A 25,924-nucleotide genomic window follows, 5' to 3' on the forward strand; every position below is an offset into this window, starting at 1 on the left:
TGAGAGCCCCGGCTAGTGGCGCGAGCTTCGGAATAAGTGGGATCCGCATGCGCGAGACTGAGATCGCGGGTAAGGAGCTCAGCCCTGGGCAAGAGGAAGCGGGGCCGCGCGTGCGGGCCACATCCCCACAGAGAGCGAGCCTCCCCTGGCCCACCACTCCGGGCAGGTCCACTCGCATGAGGGGGCGGCGATGGCGACGGCCGGCAGCTTGCCTGCAATGCCATCCCTCGAGCAGGCGAGGAGCCCGGAGGCTACCAGATGCGAGTCCTCTTTCCCACCCTGCTCGGGAGTCCAGAGCACTTGGTCGCATTCAGGATCTAGAGTGGGGAAGCGGGGCTTGTGTCTGGGCTGGACACATTGGGCTGCCTGTGCCGCTCGACCTGCGGGGAGAAATCAGGGTGGGAGTCACGACCGTGAGGCAGGGCTGCCAAGTGTGGCAGAAGAGGACACGGCCGTCGCACCTGTCCTTAGGTAGGAGCTTCTTCCGTGTCGACCTGCTGCCCTAAAGTCTTGGCTTTTTTCTTGGCTTTTTGGCGGTTGGCACAGAAGGAAGGCAAGGGGGAGGGGAAAAAATTGAAACTTACACTTTCGTGCGTCCCTCCCGGCGTGACGCTGCGCGCTGACGTCACGGGGCTGTAATGGTGGTGTGCCTCGAGATTTTTTTCATGAAACAAGTGTGCCTTTGCCCAAAAAAGGTTGGGAAGCACTGCCCTAGCTGGTTCCTCACACCATTGCTCCGCAGCCAACCAGTCCGTGACAAAATATTCCCTGAGCCAGTGCCTCCCCGCAGACGATACAAGCAGCTTGTAAAAATCTCACTGCCTAACAAGCCCTGCCTGCTGAGCATCCATTGAGGCACCCTAACACCCCAGCATGACTTATGTGCCCCTCCTGGCACACACTTACCGTCTCCTTGCTGGAGAATTTGCACGACACATGGAAGTTTATGAGATCTTCGCCCACAATGACGTACGACACGCCATAACCATCATCGTCGACCTGCCCAAGGGTGGAGAGAAAGGGGGAAAACAGCCTGAGAAAGAAACTCGGATCCCAGACCTTTGTCCTCTCCTACATCCGACAGAGCAGCGTCCCTGGAGGACGCAAGAGAGTGCTGGCTCTCAGACCGCCAGCTCTAAGTCACTCGGCCACCACTTTCCACCACCCCACCCCACCCCCGCAGAGAACCCTGGAGGCCTGAGCTTAATAATAATAATAATAATAATTTATTTATTTATACCCCGCCCATCCGGCTGGGTTTCCCCAGCCACTCTGGGCGGCTCCCAATAGAATATTAAAAGCATGATAAAACATCAAACATTAAAAACTTCCCTAAACAGGGCTGCCATCAGATGTCTTCTAAAAGTCAGATAGTTCTTTGTTTCCTTGACATCTGATGGGAGGGCGTTCCGCAGGGCAGGTGCCACTACCAAGAAGGCCCTCTGCCTGGTTCCCTGTAACCTCATTTCTCGCAGGGAGGGAACCGCCAGAAGGCCCTCGGAGCTGGATTTCAGTGTTCAGGCTGAACGATGGGGGTGGAGAAGCTCCTTCAGGTATACTGGGCTGAGGCCATTTAGGGCTTTAAAGGTCAGCACCAACACTTTGAATTGTGCTCAGAAATGTACTGGGAGCCAATGTAGGTCTTTCAGGATGGGTGTTATGTGGTCTCGGGGACCCCTCCCAGTCACCAGTCTAGCTGATGCATTCTGGATTAATTGTAGTTTCTGGGTCACCTTCAACGGTAGCCCCACGTAGAGCGCATTGCAGTAGTCCAAGATAACCAGAGCATGCACCACTCTGGCGAGACAGTCTACTCACCGGTCCAAATCCTCCCCCAAAAGAAACGTAGTCTGGGTGGTTCTGGAGGTCAAAGAGCTCCATCTGCTGAATGGGAGTCTGGCTGGTGGAGAGTCGCCACGGCTCGGACAGCACCTGGCAGAGGGGAGAAAGGGGCCGAGGATCAAACGGGTGAGGGGCTCTGCCACAATGGGTACCCTCTCCCCCACCCTTGCTGCTCCCCACAGAACCTCTCCCCTCAAAACTGTATCTTTCAGGAGGGCCTGTGACTCTTCAGCCCAAACTGGTCCTCTTATGCATCGCTAGGATCAGCAACGCTATTTATTTTTATTTATCAAGGACCTGCCTATACAGTGGACACTCGGGTTGTGAATGTGATCTGTGCAGGATGCACGTTCGCAACTCGCAGCATTCACAACCCGCAGCAGCGCGTCTGCACACGCGCGGGTTGCAATTCGGCACTTCTGAACAGAGAACGCGCGGGTTGCAATTCGGCACTTCTGAACAGAGTACCCATTCCGGTACTTCCAGGTTTTGGCGGGTCCGTAACCCGAAAAAACGCAACCTGAAGCGTCTGTAACCCGAGGTATGACTGTACTGCTTTAAGTTATCTCCAAGCTAAAAAACAGCAAAGGTGCACAATTAAACCGTCAATGCAAATGACTGATAAATAGATATGTATATAAAGTTCCTTCTTCGGATACATGTCCTCACTCAGCACTTCTCAAGCTCTTGGCTCTCACCCAGGAGCCACCCCCCCCCAAACTTGGGGCTCGCTCAGGACCTAACAAACTCACTGATCACCCCCCAAAAAGAGGGTTCCTGGAACCTACTGGCCATCACCCAGTTTCCTCACCCTAGGCTTGCTTTTTACACCACTCCCCCTGTGAGCTGTGGCATCGGGATGTCAGCACACCCGGGTGCCTGCGACCACCAGCTTTCCAGATTTTGTTTTCGATAAGCAAGGTTCTAGCCCTCAACGTTTCAGGGGAAGAAGACCCTAGCAGCAACCAATGGTGAGGATCTCTCCTATTCCCTTCACTGGGGCAAGAGGCTCCTGCTGCCACCTATGTGAGGGAAGGCCGCACCTCTTGGAGACATGTGCGCACATTGCTCAGAAACAGTCCCAGTTCTGCACACGCAGCAAGCCCGACCTGACATGCACCATTAGCGGTGACTCTTGCATAGAAGCTGCTGACATGGGGAAACTGGTGAGACGAGTGTTGGATTAAATCTTCTCCTGCTTCCGGTGCATCCCAGTAAATATGACTCCCGTAGATCCTTCTTTTTTTAAAAAAAACTTTGGTAAATTTCTCAAACTTGCCTGGCCAGGGTGTAGGATGGAACTGACTTATGGTGAGGAGGATTTCTAGGGGAGAATCCGTGGATGAGGACAGGTTCACTAAGCAGTCCTCCCTATCGCTCGCCTATCGTAAGCCCTACCGCTACATTTTCTTCTGTCTCAGCTGATGGGTTGGACCACACTGTCACCCAGATAACATCTGGTTTTGCCTAGCTGCTGCTTCAACAAAAAAGTTACGCCTTCAGGGTGAAGATTTGTGTTTCCAACCCTTTTTGCACCTGCCTGTCCTTCACCTGAGGGACGCGGGTGGCGCTGTGGGTTGAACCACAGAGCCTAGGACTTGCTGTTCAGAAGGTCGGCGGTTCGAATCCCCGCGACGGGGTGAGCTCCTGTTGCTCGGTCCCTGCTCCTGCCAACCTAGCAGTTCGAAAGCACGTCAAAGTAGATAAATAGGTACCACTCCAGCGGGAAGGTAAACGGCGTTTCCGTGCGCTGCTCTGGTTCACCAGAAGCAGCTTAGTCATGCTGGCCACGTTACCCGGAAGCTGTACGCCGGCTCCCTCGGCCAATTAAGCGAGATGAGCGCCGCAACCCTAGAGTCGGCCACGACTGGACCTAATGGTCAGGGGTCCCTTTACCTATCCTTCATCTGACTCTAGATCTGGGGTTGTCAAACCTTTTTCTGCCTGCAGGCACATTTGCAAAGTGTAGAAGCTGCCATGGGTCTCCACCACCACTGCAACCTGCTCTATTGACTACAACAAAATGCTTCTTTCAAGCCTAAATCCAACAGGGAAATGCAACCCTACAGGCACCAGAAAAAGGCATCTGTGAACAGCCGCACGTGCCAGCAAGCACCACACTGGCAAATCTCTGCTTCAGATTCTTTGTGGTTCTTCACATCCTAGCAAGGGGTTCCCAAACTCTCCAGCAGACTGAAACTTGAACCAGTCAGCTGTATGAGTCAACATGTCCCCAAATTGCTGGGTGCCCCATGGAAAGTGGAAAAATAAGCAGACTTGCTAGCGTTCCAAGTATGCCATGACCCACCCAAACAACAAATTCGAGCATGCACAATTCGCAGCTCGTGTTGGCAGCGAAATTCAACACCGGTTGAAAAACGCAAAATATCAATGTGGATGACTAACAAAAAATGACCAAGGCAGATATGTGTCTGGTTAACACCTCTGGATAGAGCAGCCATGGCATGTTTTAAAACTCCTGGGAAAAGGAACCAGAGCAAGCAAGCAAAAAAAAACACAAAAAAAACACCTCAGTAAAAGGCAGTATTTTTTGTTAAAAACCAACAAGGTAATTCCAGTTACCTTCCGTGTGCTGCTCTGGTTCACCAGAAGCGGCTTAGTCATGCTGGCCACATGACCCGGAAGGTGTACACCGGCTCCCTTGGCCAATAAAGCGAGATGAGCGCCGCAACCCCAGAGTCGGCCACGACTGGACCTAATGGTCAGGGGTCCCTTTACCTTTACCTTTTTAATTCCAGTCAACAGCACAGTGAAGCCAATTTTTTGCTTTTCTTTGATTGGGCAAGAACATGTCAGATGGGGACTTTCACACTCCTGATTGGTTCAAAATATACCCTGGGAATAAAAGCGTCGCTGACTACGCCCACATTCCCTAGCCTTAATTTTACATACACGTACCCTAGCACCACACACACACACACACACACCTGACTCAACAACACTTACCTCACGCAGAAAGGGGGAGTCAAGGCCGAGATATTTGGAGACGACATACAGACAGAAGAGATGCCTGTCAATGCCAGCACCTGTCATGGCGTGCCGGTAAAGGTTCTGGTGCTTCTCAGCTGCCACACGCAAGAGACGTAACCTTGTGCCATCCTGGGTATGAACAGCAGGTGAAGATGCTGAGAAAATCTTATGCTGTACCTTTCACATTTTCTAGTCTCTGCTGTTTCCTCCTTTCCTATTGACCTGAAGGATCACATCTCCCCATGTGGCCAACCCACAAGAGGCTCTCCTCCGCTGACCCCTCCCCAGGTGAGGTGGAAATCGGTGGCTACTGGGGAAAGGGCCTTTTCCATGGTGGCACCCCAATTGTGAAACGCCTTCCCCAGAGGGGCTCACCAGGTGTCTATGGTGTAAGCACACACTGCTCTTTCCTCCCTATCAGGGTCCCATGCATCTATTTGGTAGTAAGGACACTGGGAGTCTGGATGGCGGAAGTCAGAACATCCAGCTGAGCATCTAATCTGGTGGTATTGGCCTAACTCCCGAGAACACCAAGTCCTTGATGAACTAGAATTGGCACTTAGAAGATAGACAGCATCTGAAGTGGCACTGCATGTATGGGAGAGCAGTTCCTAATCCTCATGCTATGGTCTCCTATGTCAATCCCTCACCCCAAACTTTAAAATATAAAATCGAAAATTTTGCAAGGGGAAAAAAAAAGAGGCAAGGAGGAGAAACTGAGTACTGAAAACATTAAAGCGCGGCTCATTTATGCAAATCTGACCATTTTGCTGACTTCATTCCAGAAGGCAGGATTATTCTTAATGTACACGAAATTTTGGATCCGATTCCTCTGGCAAAGGCTGCATTTCAAGACTTACGTTCTGGGTAGGATCCATCATGGCCTTGACAAAGTTGCAGGACTCAATGGTGCAGGAACGGACTGTTTCTGTGCGGCCCTCCCGGAAGAGACGGGTCATGGATGCCTCGTAGGTGAGGCAGAACTTTTGCTTGTCCTAAAAAAAATAGGGAGAGAAGAATGCTTGGCTGAGTATAGGGGACAGGCTTGCCTCTGGATCTGTGGGTGGAGTGAGATGGGAAAAGATTTAATCTATAGCTGAGCTATAATGCAGCTGCCACAAATTGTGAGCACAGAACAGCAGCCCTGCTAGGCTAGGGAAAGCTGAGTTGTCATCACAAAATCACAGAACTCAAATTATCCCATCCTTGCAATCACAACAGAACCAAGAGAGGTGGTGTACTCTATTGCAGATATTAATATTATACAGCCTGAAGCAAATGGATGCATAAAAAATTCCTCCTGGAATAAAAATTGTCCAGGCACATACGGTAAATATGATTCTGAAGCTTTAAATAATCTTCTTCAAAATCGGTACAGAAACAGATGACACATCCAAATAGTTCCATACGACATGTGCTGTTTTTCTCTCCTGGAGAGACTCCTCTGAACATCTTTGTCCCACTGTGGTTGGGAACAAAAGGCCCTTCAAAATGGTGATTTGCAACTAAATACCTTACTCACGTGATCTAAAGTCAAACACCATGTGAAAGAGCAGAGAACATCAACAGTTAATTGTCAATCCATCTAGGAGCTTAGAGAGCTCTTCCTAACTTTAGTATACCTCAACGAAATTTTCCAGTGTTAAACCCTTAGCAATACACATACGGGCATTTTCCATTTTGGTGTGCAATTAAACATTAATTATACTGAGCGCCGCACCCCATAGTCGCCTTTGACTGGACTTAAACCATCCAGGGGTCCTTTACCTTTTTTATACTTAACATACTCTCCTTCCTTGGAGGTTTTTAAGCAGAGGTTTGATGTCATATATGATCTAGTGGAGATCCCTGCATTGCAGAGGGTTGGACTAGATGACCCTGGGAGTCCCTTCCAACTCTACAATTCTATGAAAGCCTTTAAAAGTAATAAATAGCTCCGGCTGGTTCCCACTGATGGGGGAAAAAATCTCACCAGAGCTACCAGCCAGTCTGGCCTGGGGAGAAGAGGCTTTGGCTCCCATGCATTTGGCTGGTAGTTGTGACAGTTTGGGGGCCAGCCAAGCCTAGGGACTCTGCCTCTTGCCTGCCTGCCTCCCTGCCTGCCAGTACCTTCATCTCGCCAAGCGACATACCCGAAAATGTGCGAGCTGAAGGCAGAGCTGGATGAAGCTGTCTGGGCTGGTGCGGCACTTCTTGATGAGGCCTTTTCCAAATTCCTTGAAGGGGAAGGCGTTGAAGTCTATGTCATTAGCCAGGGCCAAGGCCACGGACAAGGACTGCAGGATTACCTGTTGGCACTGTGGACAAAAGGGGAACAACAGGAGGCAATGAGGACACAGAGCAGACAGTAACCAATGGTCAGGGCTCACCTGCCAGGTGAGATGGTGCTCAACACAATTCCAGATGGAGTTGCTCTCTTTGCAGCATTTTTTACCTTTGACACTTGAGATGTGCATTTTCAGCACGTACCTTATATATATTTTTGTGATTTTGGTTGGCTACTCTTAGTTTTTGAAACTTAGTTTTTAATGCATTTTTAAACTGTTTTATTGTACAGTGGTACCTCGGAAGCGGCTGGCGCTGTGGGTTAAACCACAGAGCCTAGGACTCGCCGATCAGAAGGTCGGCCGTTCGAATCCCTGTGACGGGGTGAGCTCCCGTTGCCCGGTCCCTGCTCCTGCCAACCTAGCAGTTTGAAGGCACGTCAAAGTGCAAGTAGATTAATAGGTACCTCTCCGGCAGGAAGGTAAACGGCGTTTCCGTGCCCTGCTCTGGTTGGCCAGAAGCGGCTTAGTCATGCTGGCCACATGACCCAGAAGCTGTACGCCAGCTCCCTCGGCCAATAAAGCGAGATGAGCGCCGCAACCCCAGAGTCGGCCACGACTGGACCTAATGGTCAGGGGTCCCTTTACCTTTACCTCGGAAGCAGAAGTCCGCTCGATTTCCAAAACGTTTGGAAATCAAGGCGCGGCCTCCAATTGGCTACAGGAAGGTCCTGCAGCCAATCAGAAGCCGCATCGGACATTCGGGTTCCAAAGAATGTTCGCAAACACTCACTTCCGGGTTTGCACCGTTCGGGATCCAAGGTACGACTGCATTATAAATCACTGTAACCCACCCTGGGACCTTAGTTTGAAGGGCGAGTAAATGGTAATACTTGCTGCCATTGCTTTCCTTTTGTATAGTAAGCCAGTTTCTACACAACGCACACTCTATTCCCCACCCAAGCATGATGCACTGTTAAGAGTTTAAGGACGACTTCTAGCCTGGCAAAAAAGGAGGGAGTGGGGAAGGACCTGTAGGAAGTGTGACCTGGGGAGGTTTCTCTGCCCTGCTGTTTCCTCTGCCCATCATGTTTTTTGATGCAACTCTGTCACCAGAGGCCCAAGTGACATCTTTGACATTGGACCCTTAGCTGCAGCCCTCCAGGACAGAAAAAGCCTGGCCATAGGTACCTTCCTGGTACCCGTTCATTACTTTTCTTGCACTGCGCAACCCCCTTTTTATTATAAAAATAGTGAATACCACGGGGATAAAGATAGAACCATGTGGCACGCCACCCAATCTAACTCAGCCCACGTTACCATCTTGTAGCAGGCTTATCATGGGAGACCTTGTGAAATGTCTTCCTGGAATCAAGACATACTGTGTCCACAGCATTCCCACGATCTACCAAATTAGCAAGTATCAAAAAAAGAGATAAGATTAATTTTGAATGATTTGTTATCCGTAAACTAAAGCAGCCTCCTAATAATTGATGCGTTCTTTTCTAAACGCTCGCAAACTGACTGCTTGATCATCTCCTCTAGATGTTTGCCCAGTTTCAACATCAAGGATGACGGCTGCTGATTTTCCAGGACCTGCTTTCCCCCATCTTTTTGAAGAGAAGGACAAGTGTCAGGGAACTCCCATCGGAGCTTGAGGCGGAGGAAAGGCTCCAGAGGGATGCCGGAGAGGGTCCCAGTAGGGAGAGAGGCAGCCCATCTGCTGGGGAAGGAAATCAGCGTAACACCAGTGGAGAAGGGGGGCAGATGGGGGAATCGGAGAGGAGGCTCCAAGACTCCTCGCCGGAGACCAGCGGAGAGAGTATGGGTACTCCGCTGCCCACACCCTCCCTGCGCAGAAGACTTCCGCGCAGGGAGAGTAGGAGGAGACTTGGCATCAAACAACTTTTATGCTGGAAATGGTTCAAGAAACACCCACTGACGAATTCTGCCAGCGACTGAGACAGTCACGATGCTGGAGGCTGCTCAGTCAGAAAGGGTTAACCAGGTAACCTAGCCAGGAGTGGCGGCAACTTACGCATGAGCAACCCCTAAACCCATTACAACAAGCTTTGTCCATCCCCAGTCTTCCAGTGAATGGATAAATGCACGATTGTTACAGTGACACTTTTTCATTTTAAAAGCACAATCTGCCAATGAAATACTGAAAAATGCTCTGGGTGGAGGGGAGAAGGGAATACAGCTGCCATCAGCCAGCTCACATTGTACAGAACTGGCCATCAGCCAAGGACTACTGTCTGCAGCCAACCCTGCAGCAAAAACCTCAGAAACAGTAAAGATGGGTGAAAGCCATGCTCACCTCGACAGAAAAGATGGAGATGACTGCCGTGTCTGTATGTACCCTTAGCATACCGCAACAGTAACAGAAGGAAGAAACCTTCATCTCTCTCGGGCATCTCCAAGCTCCCACACTGCTCATAACCACATCTGTGTCCTCTGGCACTTCCTCAGTTGAGCTTAGGCTACTCAACGTCTAAACCACTGAGCCTCTTGGGCTTGCCGATCAGAAGGTCGGCGGTTTGAATCCCCGCGACAGGGTGAGCTCCTGTTGCTCGGTCCCAGCTCCTGCCAACCTAGCAGTTCGAAAGCACACCAGTGCAAGTAGATAAATAGGTACCGCTACGGCAGAAAGGTAAACGGCATTTCCATGCTCTCTGGTTTCCGTCATGATGTTCTGTTTTGCCAGAAGCGGTTTAGTCATGCTGGCCACATGACCCGGAAAGCTGTCCGTGGACAAACGCCGGCTCCCTCGGCCTGAAAGCGAGATGAGCGCCGCAACCCCATAGTCGCCTTTGACTGGACGTAACCATCCAGAGGTCCTTTGGCTTTACCTTTACTCACATGGATCCATGCTGTCCTTCCTCAGCCAAGCTCACCTGCCTCAGTTTTTCTTGTCCCAATACCTCTCTGCACTCACCTCTGGTGGGATATCCCATTGTAATTTCTGGGGTGGGGGGATGCTGGAATCCATGTCCCCTTTGCAGTTCCCATTAGCATCGTACCCCAGCGTAAATGCATCTGTGGCAATGGTGTACTGTGGGGTGGGGGGAAAAGAACGTCTGGGTGAGAACTATTTTGCTTTTCATCCCTGCACCTCTTGCCCCAAGCCCCCCACCCCTTAGAGCTCACCTTCAGAGGTTCCAGGAGTCCTTGCTCTCAGTCCTTCACACCCCCCACCCCTCCCATCCCATCCCAAAGTTGGGCTTTTACCTCCCAGAGATGTGCCACAATGGGGGCGTCAGCCCACGAATGCTCTGCATTGATGCCGGACTTCCCATTGCGGTAAACAATCAGCGTGAAGGATTTGTCAAACCACCTGTGGGGAAAACGGGCTTTGAGTGAAAAGATGGACGCCATCCTGCAAGCCTTACTCTTCGTGCCATGATGCCATTGCCACCCAAATATGCCTGTGAGGTCTCCCGGGAAAAGGGAATCAAGAGAGCCTGATCATGAGTCAAACACACCCAGCCTTACGGACCCCTGGCTGGTTCTCTCGAAGTGGGGGGACAGCAGAGAAAGAACCATGTGAATGCTCTAGTCATCCCATGTAAAAGAAAGGAGGAGTAATCGAAAGAGACGGACTACAGAGTGAGAAAATGATGCTCCAATCAAAACAGAAAATTTGTTTGCTAGGTGAACAAAGGGTTAGGACACATGGAGTTCCTTGTGCATTCCTAGAGAGGGCACTCTGTGAGGTCATATCCTCTGTTTGCCCAGGCAAGACGGGTAAAAATATGAAGATAATTCTTACCACTTCCTCCCATCTGAGGAACAGTCTCTTTTTTTGTCATGTAGCTGTAGGGATAGGATACAGGGTCTGTGCCCTCTTGAGGGGAGGCACCATCTTTGACCCAAACCATGTATTTTGTAACATAGAAAGACATTTTGCCTGACTTGTTTCACTGCTATTTTCTGCTTGAATCAACTTCATGTAAGTAAACACTATTTTTACATTTTTACATTACAGACTTCTGTCTTCTTATTTTGTTTAGTGGGGTAATCCAGTCTGCCAAAGGCACCCTGGATAATTATAGAAAGCTACACAGCTTTGTCACAAGTTTCCGTGTTTTATGCTGCAAAGGATGGTATATATTTTTTAACTCTGTTAAACTAGACACTAAACTTACTCAAGTAAGAGGAAGGAGAATTCATAAATAATACACCCTACCCTACCTGCCAAATCCATCCCAACAAAAAGGAGAGCTAATCTGCCTTATAGCATTTACATCAGAACCCTCTCCAGTTCTGTTAACTCCAGGTGCCGGTGGAGAGATGGCGATTTGACCCAGTGGGCTAAAACCCTGTCAAAGAAAAAGTAAAGTTCTCTTGCATGAAGTGTGTGTGTGTGTGTGTGTGTGTGTGTGTGTGTGTGTTTTGTCAGGGACACTATGAAGCCCTATGAAGTGGGTAGTACAGTGGTACCCCGCAAGACGAACGCCTCGCAAGACGGAAAACCCGCTAGACGAAAGGGTTTTCCGTTTTGGAGGCGCTTCGCAAAACGAATTTCCCTATGGGCTTGCCTCGCAAGACGACAGCCCATAGGGAAATCTCCGGGACAGCAGGGAAGCGCAGCGTGTCTTCCCCACTGTCCTCGGACCTCCTCCCGCCGTGCGGCATCGGAACGAAGCTCTGATGCCGGGCGGGGGGGGGACGCCTCCTCCCCCCCGCGCGGCATCGGAACGAAGCTCCGATGCCGGGCGGGGGGGGAACGCCTCCTCCCCCCCCGCGCGGCATCGGAACGAAGCTCCGATGCCGGGTGGGGGGGGAAGCCTCCTCCCCCCCCGCGTGGCATCGGAACGAAGCTCCGATGCCGGGCGGGGGGGAGCCTCCTCCCCCCCCGCGCGGCATCGGATGGCTTTCCTGAAGACTTGGGGTGGCAGGAGGGTTTTCCTTCCCACCGCCAACATTCAGAATGCTGTTCTGAATGTTGGTGGCGGGGAGGAAAAACCCTCCTCCCACGCAAGCCCCGGGAACAGAGGGAAAGCGCTGCGCGCCTTCCCCTCTGTTCCCGTACCTGTCCTGAAGGCTTGCGGTGCGGAGAAAAGCCCTTCTCCGCACCGCCAGCCTGGCAAGCGGTTTCCCTAGGAACGCATTAATTGATTTTCAATGCATTCCTATGGGAAACCGTGCATCGCAAGACGAAAAAACCGCAAGACGAAGAGACTTGCGGAACGAATTAATTTCGTCTTGCGAGGCACCACTGTACTTGCAGGATGGAGACAAAAGAGCATGCGATGCAATTTTAGGCAGCCCAGGGAGCACCCACCTGTCGCAGCAGCGCCCGTGCAAAAGGGACTTTGAGTAGGCATCCAGCGCCTGACTTGGATTGGGTCCCTGCAGCCCCTGCTCGCTGGTGTCCAGGGTGACGAAGAAGGCAGCTTTCTCCACTATGCTCAGCGACTGCTCATTCACCCCAGACCGGAAGTAGGTTTGGCGGGCCTGGGCCCAGGGGTCTCTGCAAAAAGTTAAGGGAACCATGACTTGGGGAGGTCTGCCTGTCACGGGACTGCCAGTTCGGGTGGATAACTGACTGGCTTGATGGCAGCAGGTGGGAAATCATTGCCCATCACCTGGAATCTAAAAACCACTCTATCTCCATCCTCTCTTTCCCCCCACCCAAAGTCTGCAGCATTTCGTGAAACTCATTGAATAAAGTAACAGTATTCCACCAGCAGATCTCAATGATCAAGCTGAATGCGGGACCCAATATGTTACAGGCTTTGTAAATTAATATAAAGGCCCTAAGTTTGGCTTGGTAACATATGGGCAGTTAAAAGTTTTTTCCTTATTCCTGACTGGACTCAAACATCTGAATGGCAACAGGTGGCCCATTCATCATCATCATCATCATCATCATCATCATCATCATCATCATTATTATTACAGTGGTACCTCGGGTTAAATACTTACCGTATTTTTCGCTCTATAACACGCACCCGACCATAACACGCACGTAGTTTTTAGAGGAGGAAAATCCGTAGGCATGCCACCCGTAGGCATTCCCTCCATAACACGCACAGACATTTCCCCTTACTTTTTAGGAGGAAAAAAGTGAGTGTTATGGTGCAAAAAATACGGTAATTCGTTCTGGAGGTCTGTTCTTAACCTGAAGCACCACTTTAGCCAATGGGGCCTCCTGCTGCTGCCGCACCGCCGGAGCACTATTTCTGTTCTCATCCTGAAGCAAAGTTCTTAACCTGAAGCACTATTTCTGGGCTAGCGGAGTCTGTAACCTGAAGCGTATGTAACCTGAAGCGTATGTAACCCAAGGTACCACTGTATTATTATTATTATTTATTATTATTATTATTATTATTATTATTATTATTATTATTATTATTATTATTAACATTTGCTTATCGTCCTTCACTCAAAGGTTCCGGGGCAGTTCACAACCGAAAAATAGAAAACGAGACTACAAAATATACAAGAAAACAAAAACAAACCAATAATCCCCTTCCACAAAAACACTTAAAAAGTCATAGAATCTTAATCAGCCAAACTCCTAGTTGAAGAGAAATGTTTTCGCCTGATGCCTAGGGGAGCCTCCCTGGTCAGAGCATCCCACAAATGGAGCCACCACAGAAAAGGCCCATTCTTGTGTTGCCACACTCCACTTGTGGAGGAGGCGCACGAAGAAGGGCCTCAGAAGTTGATCTCAGGGTCCAGGTAGGTTCATGTGGGGAGAGACAGTCCTTGAGGTATTGTGATCCTGAGCTGTTAAGGGCTTTATAGGTCAACAACACTTTAAACTGTAGACATTAACAGGGTAAAGGTAAAGGGACCCCTGGCCATTAGGTCCAGTCGTGACCGACTCTGGGGTTGCAGCGCTCATCTCACTTTATTGGCCAAGGGAGCTGGTGTACAGCTTCCGGGTCATGTGGCCAACATGACTAAGCCACTTCTGGTGAACCAGAGCAGCGCACGGTTTACCTTCCTGCCGGAGCAGTACCTATTTATCTACTTGCACTTTGACGTGCTTTCGAACTGCTAGGTTGGCAGGAGCAGGGACTGAGCAACGGGAGCTCACCCCGTCGCGGGGATTCGAACCGCCGACCTTCTGATCGGCAAGTCCTAGGCTCTGTGGTTTAACCCACAGCGCCAGCCACGTCCCTTATTAACAGGGTAGTGCGGAGGAATATCAGGGAAGGCTAAGTATGTCTCAAGTTCCCGCCCGCCCCAAATCACTTGGGTTGACCAAAGTCTTGTGTGACCAGAGTCAAGTGAAGGGAGTTTAGGCTCACCTGTCAGCTGCAGTCAGGGCACCCAGTTTTTCCTCGCCAGGCAGAGGAGGTGTGGGGTCATCTAGGATCTGCTGAAACTGTGCCTGAAGCTCGCGTGGGCGCATCAGCCTCCCGTTGTGGTATAGCCAGACCCGGAAGAAGCGGCCAGCATGGTACACTGCAATGTGCTTGCTATCCCTCAGGTGCTGGATGGTGTCTATGGAGCGAGGAGCATCACATCAGGAGAGTTCTGCAGCCTCAGATCAGATTCCCAGAGGACCATTCACACCATACACTTAGGGAGACCTCTCCCAGCACCCTTAACCAGCCACAGTTCCCAGGATTCCTTTGGGGGGGGAGCCATATTATTAAAGTAGTATAGCAGCACTCTAAGGTGAGGGTGCGATGGTGTGGGGTGCCCCACACAATCAAGACAAGGCTGAAGCTGGTGCCTGGCTTCCTCTTTGCAAATCCTGGTTGCCCATTTGATTTAATGCCACAAATGAAGCCACCTGGGTGTTAAAAACACCTGTGTCCAAAAAAATGGTTTTGAACCATCGCAAATCGTACGTCCCCCTTCCCAAAGACTGTTCCCATTTGAGTTCCTGCAAAGCGCCGCCTGGCCCCAAACCCTCCTTGGGTGTAAACTTCCTTCAAGACGGTTGCCCCCAATAATAATAATAATAATAATAATAATAATAATAATAATAATAATAATAATAGTATTTTTAGGCAGCAGCTGAAAACGTTCCTTTTCAACCAGGCCTTTGGCTGATTAATATTCTACAGCCCTTTTAAATGTGTCTGTGGGAAAGGAGGGGAGGGTGATTGTTTTGTTGTTTCGGTTTAATTATTTACTTGTGTTTGATCTTGTACTTTATTCTGTGGTGAACTGCCACGAGATCTCTTGATGAAGGGCAGTATGTAAATTTAATAAGTAAGTAAAATAACAACCACAAATAAGGAGCCAATCTTTCTGCTTGTCCCCTGTCCTTGTGATGGGGGGCAGTCAAAGCAATCACTGTGGGACGTAGGGGGCCGGTGTGCCAGTTTTGTGTACGAATATTACAGATTTTAAGGATGGGCACAGAGACCTTAGGCCTAGCTTCCAGCATTTGCTCTCAGAGGGTACAGGCACTTTGGGAGGCACCAGCCACAGCCTTGTTTGCCGAGGGACATTAATAGCATAAGAAGAGCCCTGCAGGGTCAGGCCAACGACCCATTGCTGGCCAGCCTTCTGCTCTCACCATGGCTGACCAAATGCCGAAGGGAAGCCCAGAAGAAGGCAGGCCCCACTGCAACAGTGCTCTCCCCACTTGTGATTCCCAGTGGCTGGTATTCGGAGAGGCCTACTGCCTTAGGCAGCCGAGGTAGAACATAGCCTAATCTGGCTAATCTTCGTTTTACTGTTTCTAGACGACATTAGAGAATCACCACCCTGGCACCCGATGTTGGCAGACTATCCCCAGGCCAGATTCTCCCACCTTCACCCTAAATTCCACTTGGTGATCTATTCTAATGCCACCTGCTTCAGTGCCACCCATTCTGACTCGGGTCTCCCATCCGCCAACTTTGTCTTCTACAACTTTGCCTACACAAAAGTCCTGGGAGAGTTCTCCCCAACTTAGAACCATAGAATTGTAGAGTTGGAAGGGACCGCGAGGGTCATCTAGTCCAACCCCCTGCAATGTAGGAATCTTTTTGCCCAACGTGGGGCTCGAACCTGCAACCCTGAGACTAAGGGTCTCCTGCTCTACTGATGGAGCAACCTAAAAGAGGTGGAACGTTCTTGCCCTTTGAAATCATCTCTGCTGCTTGGCGGAAGGTGGGCAATGGAAGACATTGCCCTGCATCTGTTTTCCCATCCCCAGGATGCCCCTGCCAGGAGGTTAACTAGATTCCCTTCTCCTTGTAAAAGGTAAGGTAAAGAACTCCTGGATGGTTACATCCAGTCAAAGGCGACTATGGGGCTAAATCACTTCTGGTGCAATGGAACACTGTGACGGAAGCCAGAGAGCAGGGAAACACCATTTACCTTCCTGCCACAGTGGTACCTATTTATTTACTTGTACCGGCATGCTTTCAAACTGCTAGGTTGGCAGGAGCTGGGACAGAGCAATGGGAGCTCACCCTGTCACAGGGATTCAAACTGCTGACCTTCTGTTTGGCAAGCCCGAGAGGCTGGGTGGTTTAGACCACAGCGCCACCCGCATCTCTTCTTGTAACAGTTAAGGTTACAGAGAGGGTTAAATAGGAATGGTGAGTTCTTCCCAGCACCACAGGTAACAATGAGTGTGGATACTTTGGGGTGATGATGTCAGGGAAGGGAAGCAAGGGTTGCGAGAGGATCCTACCTCCCTCCATGCCTGGGACACGCGTTGTATTAAACATGCGTTCGTACTGAGCTGAGCACATGGGAAGGCCGCCTTGAATCATCAGCTGGAGAGGCGTGGGAAGTGAAGAGAGAGAAAGAGAGAGATTCAGAAAGAGCAGCAGTCAAGGAGATGCGCCAGCCAAATGACTTGGGGAAGAAAGAAAGAAAAATAAGGAGGGCAGCCATCAGCTTTGAGCAACACTGAAAGTCCTTCCGACACGGAACTGAACCGGGTAGGCAAAGCTCAGATTGCAAATTCCAGGGTGGCATTCCTGATTTTGTAACCCACAGGCTGCAGGCAAGACAGGGTGCAATAGATCCTTGCTGTAAGCTGAAATCCCAGAAATATAAAGTGTTGAAAAAAGGTGTTAGTACCTGGGCTAGGTCAGAAAACCCACCAAGAGACACCATGAAGCAGACTCGCCCTGCAAAAGGCCCCACAGTGGGTGGGGGGGCGGGGTGTTTCATAATACCTCCTGATTCACTTACCCTTCCCCACCCCAGGCAACCGGGTGGTATTGAAGAGACGTTCCCATTGGGCCGCACAGATGGGGATGAAGGAATTTGGGGTGATGTTCTGTTTTCAGATGGGAGGCAAGCTCAGGTTTAGATGCAGGGGTTAGGGAACCAAACATGGAAGAGATCTGCGGTTATTTTTAAGACACTCAGTGAACCTAGCTTGGTTGGGGAACTTAACAAAAAATTAAAAATCCAGACGTAAATACATTTCTTAAAAGGAGGGCTGGAATTATAAAACATGTGGGAATTCCAGGCCAGATACTAAGAAAGAGGAAACTGCAAATGCATGCTCACACGTGTGCAGTGGCGTAGCGTGGGGGGTGCCAGGGGGGCAGGCCGCACCGGGCGCAACATCTGGGGGGGCGCGCTCGCTGCCTCCGGAGTCGCCGAAGAGCCTCGGGCGCAGGCTGTAGCAGAGCCACATGTCTCGCGGAACCGACGAGCTGTGCGCGTGACCGGGCTGAAGGCGCCCGGCAGGCAGCGGCTCTCAGCGCTCGCCGCGGAGGACGTGCCAGGCAGCCCCTTCTCACAGCCCCGCCTCCGCCGCTGCTGCTGCAGCTGCTGGGCCGTTGCATTTTCCTCGCCTCTCTGCCCCCCTCCTCCTCCGGGCAAGCGGCGTCGTTTGGGCGGCAGCGCCAGCGGCAACTCGCAGGTTAGGGGTTAGGGGGGGCGCAAATTACGTGCCTTGCCCCGGGTTAGGGGGCGCAAATTACTTGCGTTGCCCCGGGTGCTGACAACACACGCTACGCCGCTGCATGTGTGTAGCTTTGATTAGAAGGAGGAGTTTGGATTTGATATCCCGCTTTATCACTACCCTGAGGAGTCTCAAAGCGGCTAACAATCTCCTTTCCCTTCCTCCCCCACAACAAACACTCTGTGAGGTGAGTGTGGCTGAGAGACTTCGGAGAAGTGTGACTGGCCCAAGGTCACCCAGCAGCTGCATGTGGAGGAGCGGGGAAGCGAACCAGGTTCACCAGATTACGAGTCTACCGCTCTTAACCACTACACCACACTGGCTCTAGTAGCATGACTGGCAAGCAGACCATTGTACACAGCACCTAGGGCAAAGCTTGCTCTCTACCCAGGTGGGAAACCTCAGGCATAATACTGGCAGCTTTGGGTTCATGTATAAGCCGGTCAGTAGCCCCTCTGCCCTGTTTCTGTGCTGCCTGCTTCCGAAAGACCAAAGCAATCACAGTGGAGAAGAGGGCTGGACTTAAGGGTCAACGCAAAACACTCACGGTGGAGGGAATCTGCTTTGCACCAGATTGGGAGCGCTGGAGGGAGGGTGTTTTGTCCTCCCCCCGCCCCCCACCATGCTGCCAATCAAGATAAGACCTCAAAGTTGCTATTAGGCCTATGGTGAGGCAATGGTGTAGGACAGGCATAGGCAAACTCAGCCGTCAAGATGTTTTGGGACTACAACTCCCATCATCCCTGACCACTGGTCCTGTTAGCTAGGGGTGATGGGAGTTGCAGTCCCAAAACATCTGGAGGGCCGAGTTTGCCTATGCCTGGTGTAGGAATATGGATTCCTTTATCCCAGGGGCTGAATGTGGCCCTCTAGGACACACTATCTCGCTCTCTGAACTTTCCAGAAGCCACACTCCTTGCTGGCCCTGCTTCACCCCCCTGAGTGTTTTGACTTGGCTAGACCACATCCTTGAACTCTAACGCCTTTTGCTTCTACAGAGGAAGGATAGAGAGGGCTGTGTGCAGAAACAAAGCCTAGTGCACAAAGGTAAAATTTGCATATGTTGTCCTGCCCACTTTTGCTTCTGGCCCCGCCCACCTATCACATGCAGCCCATTCTGGGAGGCTGCCCAAAATGGCATAAGAGCCCTCAAGCTGGAAGGGTACTCCATACAGACTGTATGCCCAGTGCCTTTTGCAAGTCACTGTCTCTCAGCTCAGCTTCCTGAGCTCCTTGGAAAACGGGTGGGATGCAAGAATATTAAATAAAGAGCAACTCTATGGGCTGTTGCTATGCCACAGCCAGCAACGCTGGTGTTTGCTAGCCCAGTAGTCTTAGTCCATCTTACGAAGCCAACAAAACATTCTATAACTACACTTTGCCACACCCCAAGTTCTTGTCTTTGATCCTGCTTGCTCCTTCTGCAAGCTCAGCCACTCACAGCATTGGACCAGGAAGAGAAAACAAGGAGAAGAAGCTAACTGCATTCCATTGCAATTGTCAGGGAACTGCCATCGGAGCTAGAGGTGGAGGGAAGGCTCCAGAGGGATGCCGGAGAGGGTCCCAGTAGGGAGAGAGGCAGCCCATCTGCTGGGGAAGGAAATCAGCGTAACACCAGTGGAGAAGGGGGGCAGATGGGGGAATCGGAGAGGAGCCTCCAAGACTCCTCGCCGGAGACCAGCAGAGAGAGTATGGGTACTCCGCTGCCCACACCCTCCCTGCGCAGAAGACTTCCACGCAGGGAGAGTAGGAGGAGACTTGGCGTCAAAGAACTTCTTTGCTGGAAGAAGTTCAAGAAACGCCCACTGACGGATTCTGCCAGCGATTGAGACAGCCACAGGCGAGTGGCTGTCCAGACAGAAAGGGTTCAACCAGGTAACCTAGCCAGGAGTGGCGGCAACTTACGCACGAGCAACCCCTAGAACCATTACAGCAATGTAAGGTGCAATTTAATGCAGGGGAAGGGTGGTTTAACAAAGTGAAGTGCACTAGCAATAAAAGCACCCTTGTACCACTTTAATGGCCACAGCTTCCCCCACAACATCCTGGGAACTGTAGTTAGTTGAGGTTCTCCTAACCACTCTTGGCACCCTTTAAAAACTACAGTTCCCAGGATTCTTTGGAGGAGGCTACGACTGTTGCAGTGCTACAAGAGTGCTTCAAAGGTATGGGTATGGTCTGGGTTTATAAAGCTACACTAGCCAACTAGGCACCTGCTATGCTTCTATCCTATACACACAAACACACACACATCCCAACAAGTTGACAGCACCCCATTCATCCTACTTCTCAATCTGACTTCCAGTTCCCCATTTAGGGAGAGGGAGTTGACACTACCTACTGGGTGTGCCCTCCCATCCCATCATATACTTTGATCTCACTTACCGGTTTGATCTCTTCCCGAGCGAGTTTCCGTCGGTACAGCAACATGGCGTAGACGAGATTCCCAGCACGAGCTGCCTGGATCGGGGTTGGGGTTACGTAAATGAAATCCTATAAATAAATAAATAAATAAATAAATAAGGTACGCAGAAAGTTAAAATTCACAGCATGTTATACGTTGAAAGAAAATTCTATGAAAATGATGTACCGTTGGTATTTAACTCCTAGTAAATTAGCAAAAATTTATAAAACGGGGTCAAATGTATGCTGGAAATGCAAAGAAAAAGAAGGCACCTTTTATCATACGTGGTGGAAACGTAAGGTAGTAAAATAATTTTGGGAAATGATATGTAATGAGTTGGGAGGTGGGAAATGTTTAAAGTAATCTTTTCTTTAAAACCCGAAGCCTTTCTTTTAGGAATTCTAGGTGCTGAAATCCCAATGGAGCAAAAAATTTTATTTACCGTATTTTTCCCTCTATAAGATGCACCAGACCATAAGATGCATCTAGTTTTAGGAGGAGGAAAACAAGAAAAAAAATATTCTGAATCCCAGAAGCCGGAACAGCAAGAGGGATTGCTGTGCAGCGAAAGCAGTGATCCCTCTTGCTGTTCTGGCTTCTGGGATAGCTGCGTAGCCTGCATTCGCTCCATAAGACGCACACACATTTCCCCTTACTTTTTAGGAGGGGAAAAAGTGAGTCTTATAGAGCAAAATATATGGTATGTATGCGACCACGGCTGTGTGGATGTTATTGGCTCAGAGATGGAAATAAGTCCTGACCAGAGAAGAATGGCAGATCAAATTGACGGATTATGGCAGAATGGCTAAAATGACCAGAAGAATCAGAAATCAGGAAGACCAAAATTTTAATAATGAATGGGGGGAATTTGTAATTTATCTTAAAGACCATTGTAAACAGTTAAAATCGTTAGTAGGATTGGAATATCACTTGTGCAGTGGTACCTTTGGTTAAGAACTTAATTCGTTCCAGAGGTCTGTTCTTAACCTGAAACTGTTCTTAACCTGAGGTACCACTTTAGATAATGGGGCCTCCCACTGCCACCACACCAATGCTGCGAGATTTCTATTCTCATCCTGAAGCAAAGTTCTTAACCCAAGCTACTATTTCTGGGTTGGTCGAGTCTGTAACCTGAAGCATCTGTAACCCGAGGTACCACTGTAGTTTAATGGTGAATTTTGGAGACAATGGAGAGATAAAAGATTTGGATTATTATAAAAGATTAACAGTGGGGCCCACAAAGGGCAAGAGGGAAGCCCAAGAGATTCCTTGGAATTTTGTTTTTATGTTGCATGCTGGACTGTAAAATTTTAATCTGAAAAACCAAATAAATATTTTTTTTAAAAAAAAATTGTATACAGAAAGGGTGTGTGTGTGTCAGCAGAGACTAAAGAGAAGCACCCCTTCCCTCCCCACCCAAAAACATTCTTTTCCCAGTGTCTTGAAACTCACCATGCCGTAATAGTTGCTATTTACCATCAGGGGACCTCGGCTACGGAGATAGACGTACTCTTCCCACCAGTCACTCACCTGGGCAAGGTATGAGGTTCGAAAAGGAGAATTAAAAAGACCCACACGTTCTCCATGCGCAGCACAACACAGCTGAAGGAGCTGCCCCCGCCCTGCCCCGAAATCCCATTTAAGGGACCACTCACATAGTTAGATGCCCACCAAGACTTAAGTCTCAGGTACCACTGCAAGCGCGGCCCCAGGGTCCGTTCAAAGTCACGGGCGAGACCTGCCATTCGCTGGAACTCGGTGTCTGTTTTCAGGGGTCGTACGGACTCGAGAAACTAGTGGGGCGAGAGAATTATGGGATTAGGAGGAGGCCATGTTCGGTATGGGTTCTGCAATTGCTCTTGCTCACAGCCTCACATTCTAGAGAGAACAACGGCTGTTGTGCGTTGCTTTTTCTTGGGCAATCCTCTGCAAAGGCCCTTTCAACAGGAAAACCCCATAGAACTGAAAACCAAGGTCGCCGTGAATGTGTGGCCATTCAAAAGAAGATTGGAGGATAAAATTGATGGACTATGCAGAATTAGACAAACTAACAGGAAGATTTCGAAACCTGTGGGACCAGAGATTCACAGAAGATTGGTGTAAATTTACGGACTATTTGAAAAGTAATTGTGATGACCAGATTACATTTGTAGGTTTGCAAGAAGTTTTGTGAGGTTAATAATTTGAATTATTGCATAATTGGATAAAAAGGAAGACGTTAGTTAAGATAATTAAAGGCAATATGAATTTAAGAAATGCAGAAGAAATGATAAAAATGGGGGGGGGGTCCATCAGAGGTGCTGATGGAAGTCCAAAAAGATTGTATAGGATGTGAAACTTTGTGGTATGTATGACAATTAATATGTTTAAAAATGAATAAAAATTATTTTTAAAAAAGAATGTGCAGCCATTCAGAGAGAGGGAAAAGGAGTGCAGAGGCTTCGTATCAGAAAGTACCCAAACCAGGCACCTGCAAACTCGGCCCTCCAGATGTTTTGGGACTACAATTCCCATCATCCCTGACCACTGGACCTGTTAGCTAGTGATGATGGGGGTTGTAGTCCCAAAACATCTGGAGGACCGAGTTTTGGGGTGCCTGATCCAAACGTTCAATCCTCCACTTTTAGCCTGATGTGCTAGGAAAGCAGCGGCAGGTACTAATTTTTTTTGCATCCTCGAATCACAGCAGGAAAGGGTAAACAAAACCGCACTCACCCTCTGCAGGGTGTCCTTGAGGGCTGGAACAGGCAAGCGAGGCAGCGAGGCTTGGTAGCTGTATAGCATGGGTTTCCGCCCAGCAAAGATTTTCACCAAAGCCTGTGATGGGGGGGGAGGGAGAGAAAGAATGCACTTTATACTACAGTGGTGCCCCGCAAGACGAATACCTCGCAAGACGGAAAACTCGCTAGACGAAAGAGTTTTCCGTTTTGGAGGTGCTTCGCAAAACGAATTTCCTATGGGCTTGCTTCGCAAGACGACAATGTCTTGCGAGTTCCTGCTGGTTTTTTTCCCTTCCCCCCTTTTTCTAAGCCGCTTATCAGCTGATCCGATCAGCAGATAAGCCGCTAAAAGCCACTAAAGGCCGCTAATAGCGCTAATCCGCTAATCCTTCAATGGGCTTGCTTCGCAAGACGAAAAATCCACTAGACGAAGAGAATCACAGAACGGATTCTTTTCGTCTTGCGAGGCACCACTGTACTGTGTTACGGATTTGTGAGTGTCCTTGAGTTTCCATGGGAAAATTGTGTGAGATAAAAATAAAGGAAAAAGGGGGGAAATGTGGAGCCACAAAGTCTGAAAGAGGATTCTTTGATCACTCAGGTGAACATAATTAGAATTCTCCCTACTATCAGGACCTAAATGCACTCAGCAGAGAATGCTTAGATTCCTCCTTTTCCCCCTCCCGCCCCAAAAAAACTTTATTGAAACTCAGAGCAAATGAACCAAGTCTGCATTTAGAAGAACGTGTTTGGTCCTTTAATGGTGAAGCGTGGCTTGTGTTGACGACAGAGGGAACTTGATTTTGGAATCATGGCAGAGGGAACTTGATTTTGGCAGAGGGAACTTGATTTGGGAATCATGGAACTGCTTGACAGCTGGTCTGCTGCACTTGCTAGCAGCGATCTCTTCAACCTTCATGATCTGAATTGAGTGAGCACAAGCTCTGTGACGGGCTCCCATATCGCGATAGCACTGTGTAACAGCTATGAGTTCCGCTACAAGAATCATAGCGCAGCCAGATACCAAAATTTTCCACCTTCAATGGAGCCTTCTCCAAAACCTGTCCACAGTACACAATTTCCCCAGAAGATTTCTTCTTCAGCTGAGACACAAAGTAATAGAAACGGGACTTTGCAACAACATGATAAGGAGCAAAGATGTGCATACGATAGAGAGGTGGTGTTGGGCACTTAGGAGTGGGGAGGCATCTCCCAACTGCTTTGGTGCCCAACGCCTTCATGGCGCTGCCTCTCTCGCCAGTGTGGTGTAGTGGTTAAGAGCGGTAGTCACGTAATCTGGGTAACCGGGTTCGCGTCTCCGCTCCTCCACATGCAGCTGCTGGGTGACCTTGGGCCAGTCACACTTCTCTGAAGTCTCTCAGCCCCACTCACCTCACAGAGTGTTTGTTGTGGGGGAGGAAGGGAAAGGAGATTGTTAGCCGCTTTGAGACTCCTGAAGGGGAGTGAAAGGCGGGATATCAAATCCAAACTCTTCTTCTTCTTCTCGCTGCCACCCAGGAAAAAATGCTTAGAATCCTCCTTGAAACCGCCCCACTCCATGCATTAAGTCCAGGGTGGAGCTAGTAGAGACAGAGACTTTAGGAGTGGGGCTGATGCATGCAGCCTCTCCACCCATGATGTACCGTATTTTTCGCTCTATAGGACGCACTTTTTCCCCTCCCAAAATGAAGTGGAAATATGTGTGCGTCCTATGGAGTGAATGCAGGCTTTCGCTGTAGCCTGGAGAGCGAGAGGGGTCGGTGCGCACCAACCCCTCTCGCTCTCCAGGCTTCAGGCAGCTATCCGCAAGCCTTTGGAGCTCGGCGGGAGTTCCCGCTGCGCTTGGAAGGCTTGCGGATAGCTGCCTGTTCTGGGAGCTGGGGTCGGGGGAAGGTTGGGCTTCCCCAGCCCCACGGCTAAAAACGAAGCCAAGACAGCAAGCGGGATCCATCCCGCTCTCTGTCTTGGCTTCTGCCAAAGCTGCGCGCAGCCTCTCCTGGCTGGAGAGGTTGCGCATGGCTAAAGAGGAAGCCAAGACAGCCAGCGGGATGGATCCCGCTCGCTGTCTTGGCTTCTTTGCTCTTTGGGGGGGGGGGATAAAAAAATTCTTTATTAAGTGAGTGGGGCTAAGAGACTTCAGAGAAGTGTGACTAGCCCAAGGCCACCCAGCAGCTGCATGTGGAGGAGCGGGGAAGCAAACCCAGTTCACCAGATTACAAGTCCACCGCTCTTAACCACTACACCGTGCAGGCAAAAATCATGATGCAGAAAAAACCATGAAGCCAGCCAATGCCTCTACATAGCTCCATCCTTATTTCGTACATTGTGACATATCGGCTTAGCTGGTGATCTACCACAATGTTGAAAACCAGATATCGCCCAGCCCTACGCAGCATGCTCCCCTTCTCTCAGCCTGCTTCCCAATAGTGTACCTTCTTCTGCGATACATACCAGCCAGATTTTGGTGGTGTTGGACATCTTGCCGTGCTCCTCAAAGATCCAGCCATGGTAGCACAGCAGCATCTTGAGAATGCTACGCATGGTCACGATGAGGGCCAGCCACAGCCCTGTGGAAAAAGCCAGGGCACTGAGGACTGTCAGGCCTTGATCTGACAGGTAGTCACTGAGGACAATATGGTGGGGAAGGGCAGGAAGAGAGAGGGAGAGGGAGAGGGAGAAAAACGTACAGGCCTTAAAATTAAAACAAGAGAAGAAAACCTAATTCTGTCTTCTAGTCTGATGTCTCCAGACTAACGCACATGCACACAAATGCTTAAGGGTTTAAAATGTGGACTTGCTGTTTTAAACTAAAGGTCCGTCTCAGCAAGTCATCTCTCTCCAAAAGCCGCCAATCAAATGCCCCCTCTCTGTG

General features: G+C 49.8%; 1 protein-coding gene across 5 annotated transcripts in view; it reads right to left on the reverse strand.

Annotated features, from left to right (window-relative positions):
* Positions 1-25,924, reverse strand: part of CPT1C (carnitine palmitoyltransferase 1C) — a 55,283-nt gene that overhangs the window by 2,195 nt on the left and 27,164 nt on the right. For 4 of the 5 annotated variants that reach the window (XM_081166300.1, XM_081166302.1, XM_081166299.1 and 1 more), the window contains 15 exons: positions 25,504-25,675; positions 23,048-23,149; positions 21,988-22,125; positions 21,785-21,862; positions 20,314-20,421; positions 17,205-17,292; positions 14,363-14,558; positions 12,385-12,573; positions 10,329-10,434; positions 10,036-10,152; positions 6,966-7,130; positions 5,694-5,828; positions 4,810-4,962; positions 1,819-1,932; positions 907-999 (listed from right to left, as the gene is read on the reverse strand). In XM_081166300.1, the coding sequence (XP_081022426.1) occupies positions 907-999; positions 1,819-1,932; positions 4,810-4,962; positions 5,694-5,828; positions 6,966-7,130; positions 10,036-10,152; positions 10,329-10,434; positions 12,385-12,573; positions 14,363-14,558; positions 17,205-17,292; positions 20,314-20,421; positions 21,785-21,862; positions 21,988-22,125; positions 23,048-23,149; positions 25,504-25,675 (1,954 nt within the window). Of the gene's footprint in view, positions 1-906; positions 1,000-1,818; positions 1,933-4,809; positions 4,963-5,693; positions 5,829-6,965; positions 7,131-10,035; positions 10,153-10,328; positions 10,435-12,384; positions 12,574-14,362; positions 14,559-16,695; positions 16,781-17,204; positions 17,293-20,313; positions 20,422-21,784; positions 21,863-21,987; positions 22,126-23,047; positions 23,150-25,503; positions 25,676-25,924 lie in introns of all 5 variants that reach the window. The other variant, XM_081166303.1, reaches the window with a different exon arrangement.

This window comes from Podarcis bocagei, assembly GCF_964188305.1.
Source record: "Podarcis bocagei genome assembly, chromosome: 13".
NCBI lineage: Eukaryota > Metazoa > Chordata > Lepidosauria > Squamata > Lacertidae > Podarcis > Podarcis bocagei.